At 26.5% G+C, this 6,861-nt stretch overlaps 1 protein-coding gene across 1 annotated transcript in view; it reads right to left on the reverse strand.

The window, feature by feature from the left end:
• Nucleotides 1-5,071: 5,071 nt before the first annotated feature.
• Nucleotides 5,072-6,861, reverse strand: part of LOC102675865 (carbonic anhydrase 1) — a 22,689-nt gene continuing 20,899 nt past the window's right edge. The window contains exons 6-7 of the mRNA XM_006613924.2: nucleotides 6,601-6,779; nucleotides 5,072-5,729 (exon numbers count right to left, since the gene is read on the reverse strand). Coding sequence (XP_006613987.1) covers nucleotides 5,661-5,729; nucleotides 6,601-6,779 — 248 coding nt within the window. The 3' untranslated portion in view covers nucleotides 5,072-5,660. The remainder of the gene's footprint in view (nucleotides 5,730-6,600; nucleotides 6,780-6,861) is intronic.

Genomic DNA, 6,861 nt, shown 5'->3' on the forward strand with positions numbered 1-6,861 from the left:
GCACATTTTTCTTTCATTTGCATTCTTAGATCTTCGTGTTTAAAATACAATTGTACATATTTTTTTTTCTTGTAAAGATGCATTATTATGAAAAAAAAACTATCAGAAAAATAATTTTTGAAAGTGTCAATTAATTGTCACAAAATCTTTTATTCGAAATCACGAAACAAATAAACGAAGTTCAAAAATTTACAGATATAGAGGCACACCTATACGAATATATGTATATATTTTGTAAGCTCGATGTGTATATTTTACATGTATATTTTATTCAACGCCGTCTGTATGTGTAAATTGTTCCAAGCATATCTTTTATAATATTAATAGTTCAAATGTTACGATAATTATCATATCTCGATGTGATTTAAAGACAATATTAAATGTTAACATGTGTTAAGTTTATATTGTTAAATAATTTGCAGGTATATCGATATTTGTGAAAAAGTGTTAAGTGATTTTTAACAGAGCAAATATTTTAAGATAGATTATTCCATGGATAACATGATTTTATTTGAAAGGTGAAAATTAAGCATAGAAACCGGAAACTTGTAATAGAGAAAAAAATACCTGAGAAATCATGGAAGATTATATTGCGATTTCGCCTAATTAATTTTGCTGTATCAGCAATGATTAACTTTTTATGGAAACGAAAATATAATACATTGCACGTACGTCTATATCCAAATGAATATAATTATTTTATTAAATAACTGGAAAATTATTCCAGTAAGAATAGATGAATGGTTTTATTCTTTTCTTTCTTTTTATTTGAGTTACATTCGTTCTTTTTATATTATTATTACATAAAAATCGATTAAAGAATTTTTCTATTAATTGTTTACACAAGAAGAAAAGAATAAAACGATCAAAATCATGTTTAAAATAATCGTTTTTAATCAATCAAGAATATTTATAATCTTCCATTTTTTTTTTAATTTTGCATTTTCGAATGTCGTATTTGTAATTTGTCATTTTGTAAATAAATTATAGCAACTTAAATGAATTCCTTTAAGTTTTGCTATGAGCTTCATGCGAAAATCGTTTTGTGATGCACGTTCTTCCAAAATCGGAAATGAGTGGGACAAATCGAATAAAAAGTATCTGTGATTTTTGACAATATTCGCTATTCGATTGTCATCTGAATATGTAAAATGATAAAAAGCTTTGAAAATTATAAAAGCCTTAAGAAATTATTTGTATGTTATTGTTATTGTGTAGTCACATTGAAAATGAATCGAAAAATAAATATATTAAGAAATATTTACGATAAAATTGTCGCTGTTTTATTGTTCTTCCTCCTTTTCAACACAAAAACCAGAAATAAATTAAAACAATCTTATAATTAAAACAATTAAAATCAGAAAAAGAAAATAAATTTTAATTTAAGAAAAATACATGTAAAATTACTATGAAAAACTATGAAAAAAATATTTATATTATAAAACGAAAAAATTTATATAGATATTTATTATTTTTTTATCAATATGAATTTCATATTTAATTATCTATACTTATTCTATTTAAATGAAATATATTTGTATCATTTTTCTACTAAGGAATACTTGAAATACTTTTTATTATATTTATATTTAAAAAAATTTTTAAATGATTTTGATAATTGTATATTTTTTTTAATATAATATATAACGTTGTTTTCTAGATCTACTGAGCATTCTTAAAGACTTTTCTAATAATGATAATAGGATAATATAAAATATAAGAAACATTTTGATAACTTCTTATCGAAATATATTTTCCTAATAAGAAAATCGAGAAACAAGAATAATAGGAAAACATAAGAATGTATCATGATATTTTATTCTCTTATAAAATTATGTTTTCCTAATAAGAAAGTTAGTCATACAGAAATAGGATAATAGGAGTGAAGGAGATATCGTGAAACCTTCTTTACGATCATGTTCTTCTAGTAAGAGAATTCATTTTTCGACGCTTGAAGAACGTCGATGGAAGCTTTGTCGATATTGAATTAATATGCGCAAATTATTATTTAAATTATTATTATTATATTAATAATTTAATAAATTAAAGATTTAATTAAATGCAAATAAAATAAATAATATTATAACATTGAAAGAATATACAATATAATTATTATTAATGAAAAAAAATTTTTATAAATTATTCTATTTATTATTTATCATTTCAATTAAATAATTAAAGTAATATTATATAATATATTAATATATAATAAATTTTAAAAGTTTTGGTAAATTTGATAAATTATAAATTTATTTATAATTCTATTATATTAATAAAAGTAAAAAAATAATAAATCAATTATATAATATTAAAAATCATGAAGTTTAAATAATTTATATAAAAATATTCAATATTTATTTAAAATTTATATTATTATCAATATCATTTGAAACGAATGAATTCACGAACTACATATATTTATTAAATGAGAAAGTTATACATCGAACGCTATTTAAAAATATCGAGAATTAAAAATATTTCAAATTTTAAAACTTTTCAAAAGATGGCCTTAGTTGTCAATTCTTACTCTACTTTACCCTATCTTTAAAGAGATATCTTTGATACTCAAAAGATGGCACTGGTGGTTAATTCTTACTCTACTTTACCCTATCTTTAAAGAGATATCATTGATACTCAAAAGATGGCACTAATGGTCAATTCTTATTCTACTTTATCCTATCTTTAAAGAGATATTTTTGGTACTCAAAAGATGGCACTGATGGTCAATTCTTATCTCTATCTTTGTCTTACTGTTTTCTGTCCTTTATTTATATGTTTCATTTGCGGCACTCTACAGATGGCGCTGATTTCAATATTTTTACTTTATCTCTATCCTTTTTCCACTATTTCCTTTCTTTGTCTATACTTGTCTTGCGTGACCAAGTCTTTTCAAAGATGCGGGCATGCAATAATCATCCAATCAAAAATCCTAGCACGCACTCGACCACTCTAACCGGTTTTCAGGTGGACGTGTATCATACCATAAAATTAACGGTAGAAACTCGTCGCTGCACTTTTATAACACATCATAAACATGTTGAATCTTTTCCTTAACTCGATCATAAAATTTTTTAAAACAAAACTTTTTAATTTACAATCTCTATATTTTTTTACTCATAATAGTATACGACAAAATTTAATATCTTCAATTTATCGTAAATTAATTTATAATTTATAAATAAACTTTATATAATTTTAGGATTTGCAAATTAAAATTCAATATATAAATGTATTATTATCGCGAGATCTCCCACGATTCTTTATTACCATTTTTCTTACATTTCTTTTATCACAGTCGATGCTACGAAATACATATACAGATTGCTTCTCACATGTACAACAATAAATATATAAGAAAGATGAAAACTCAGGGAACGAACATTACTTAACATTTTCCATATCCAGATTATATCCAGATTAAATTCATTAATCGCAAAAATATAAGAAGTTTCAGAAGAAAATAAGGATGAAAGGAAGAATAAAACTTTCAGCATTTAACTAACATATTGAAAGCTGACACTCGTTATTCTATAAAGAAGACTATTTAAAGTTTCTGACCGATGATTACATAAATGTATTTAATCAGAATCGGGTATAATAATATATAAATTTGAATTTTTTTTTTATAATTCCATGCAAATTGAAAATTCTGAAAATTTTTGATATATCAGATTATACCCACTTATGTACCGTTACCTGATTTTGATTAAATAATATAACAAAAAAGAAAAAAGAAAAAATAAACAAGATGTCATCGCGATGAAAGCATCTGTTACAAAAGAAAATTGCAATATGCAAAAAGGATAACTATGTTTGAAATTATCAATAATCTCAAACATCAAAGTTAATATTAACGACATTATACAATAGTTATTTCACACAGGTGATTAAAAAGGCACATAGGCGTGCATAGTCTGAGACATGTCGAGTCAGCGTTTCGCTTATATATGAAAAACTTAGAAGGAAGATCGTAATTATCACGTGGAAAATATAAAATGACACCTCTATTTATGCTCGTCTAACCGTATCTAAAAATGTATTCTTTAAACATTCTGTATTTGAACTTAACAATGTAAGAACATTATTGAATTATTGAAATAAATAATTTAATAAAAATTTTATAATTAAAAATTTTTGCATAAAAAATGCATAATTAAAAATTTAAATTTCAAAGTGAAACATTTAAAAGTTAAAAATTTTAATAGATTTGAGTTTATTCATAGATTTAAAATTTACAAATTTGATATGTTTAAAATTTAAAAATTCAAAATTTGAAAAAAAAAATGAAAAAGTTTAAGATTAAAAATTCCAAATCTTAAATTTATAATTCTTCAGAAATTAATGCATTTCTCAAATTATAATTCAACAACAATTTAAATTTTACCCTATCAATGGAGGATCAATGTTTGTCACTCGACATCCTCGTGAACATTTACAAACTATTCAAACCGCAAACATCGATTATGAACGTCACACTCTTATATACGTGTAAACGTATAAGTATATATTTATATATATAATTATTTATATTATATAATTATCACACAGAATTAAACAACATCTGTTCTGTTTTTTAGTTCCATCGAGAATCGACCAATAATGGACGGATCTTTCTCTAGAATTTATTGTAAATTTGAAAAATTATTTGAAAAATTTTAATTTAAAAATTTTCGACAAAAATTGTCTGCTATAATTCGAGTGTATACGTTCTGCATTAGTATGAATGAATATATATATATAGGCACGTCTTATTTTTAATTTGTTAAAACAAGCAGTCGCAAAATTCTCCAACTAAATATTTAGTCCCTATTCTATGATAGTCAAGCGAAAATTCTCTTATTTCAGCTACGTTTTAATTGCACTTAGAATCGAGGTGAAATGCTCTCATATTTGATTCTTTTGCGATTATCATCGAGATCGTGAACAAACAACAGAATATCAATATATCTATTGGACTCGTACATATAAGTCACGCATGTATAACTATCTAAACTTATTCATCGAACTATGTCATAATGCCTTCGAAATCATTCTCAAATTTCATCCGTTATACGATTCTTTTGCCTTTTTTTATAATTTTATTACTGTCCATTGATTTCTATCATACTTATCATAGTTTGTTTTTTACGATTCATTTAAAATTCAATTTAAATTCAACAACCTATAATATTTAATACAATAATCCTTCTATCTTTCTAATAAGTAACATTTATCATATATTGATTAAAATGAATTAAAAATCTCGTTGAAATATGGACAGCATATATCAACTATTCACAATCGATCATATATCTTACTTAAAATTCGATCTTATATATTAAAATTTCTCAAGGAACATATCCACACGCTTCTAGAGATAGAAACACGCTTCTCTATCCACCACTCTTCCCGCAGAAAATCTTTTCTCGTCCTTCGTTCTCCCTCCTTCCGACCACCATTCCGGAAATCCTCGACAGACAAAGAAGGCACTTAGTTATCCCGGCGAGAAAGGTCCACGATACAGAATGAAGGTTGAACGACGATGCATGGCTCGCGAGCATACTTTGAGGGGTCATCACGGCCGCTCCATGGTCAACCATGATGGCGGCCGTTTCGCTTCTCTCCCGCCGTTTTTCGCCAGATATCGACTGATCTCGATGCATCATCGTGAGGGAACAGGCTCAGAAGCTGCCGCACTCGCGCAACACGCGATTTCCGAGCGGCATCGGTGGACGGAAGTTGTTGATTACCTGCAACACAAAAGCGGCTGAATTAGGAAAAGCGGGACCGTGATTCCGCCGATTGAGAATTCATTCATTTTCATGAACGGACATTGACGCGACGCGATAAAAATAAAAGGAAGGGGATAAGGTGGGGAGAGAGAAGAGGAAGGAAAAAGGTAGGTGAAATGGCGACACCCTCGCGAGAAAGGAAGATTAATCGAAGTAAGAGGGTAGGTGTTTGATGATAGGCGTTTCGTTCCGTCTTCCTGGACGAAAATTTATGATTTAATTAAATTTTATTTTTATAAATAATGAGGAAATAAAAAGAGTGGAGAAGAATTGTTGAATTTTACTTGAAATTTGTCAAAATTGATTTCTAGAATTTTGTACATAGGAGAATTTAATAATGTTAAAATATAATTCTTCGATTTCATATACTGTGAAATTTTTGCTGCGAATATTTTAACATTATCTACTTTAGTTAATAGAGTTTCTTTGTTTTATGCTTAAGTCGCTAATTTATAGAAACAAAGAAGGAAACGCCTTGAAGAACGAAATAAATCTGTTGAGAAAAAAAAATATTAGCAGTCCATGGTTTAATGAAAATTTTCCACGTTGATATAAATAAACGAATGAACTGTTCGTTTGTTATACTGCTATGAATCAATCATTGTTGCTATAAATATTTTATATTGGTATAAGAGATCTTTGAGATTTGAATCAAAATTTTATTTAACTTTAAAACTAAATGTTTCGGATGAGAGATCCAATGATAGAAAGATTAATCTTTTGATCTAATGAAAATTCAGAAAAATAAATAAATAAAATAAAATTGAATTTTGAATGCAAAAAGATCAATTATGTAAGATATTCGTGTATATTTTATGTAAACACTTACCGCTCCATGATTTTCATGGCAGGGGCACTCCTCACCACGGGAGAATTTACGTAAATTACGGAAAATATTTAATTGGTGATGAGACACTTCGATGCATTTTTTAAAGAGGATCCAAGTAACGCTTTCGTTGCAAGGTGGTGTCGTCAACGATCCCAGATACGTCCAATAGCCATTATCATCTGTAAAAATGTATAAAAAAAATATATACCAAATCTCAATTCTTATCAAAATAAGAACGCGAAAAAAATAAAAAAAAAAAAA

The sequence above is a fragment of the Apis dorsata genome, unplaced genomic scaffold, assembly GCF_000469605.1.
Source record: "Apis dorsata unplaced genomic scaffold, Apis dorsata 1.3 scaffold_165, whole genome shotgun sequence".
Lineage (NCBI taxonomy): Eukaryota > Metazoa > Arthropoda > Insecta > Hymenoptera > Apidae > Apis > Apis dorsata.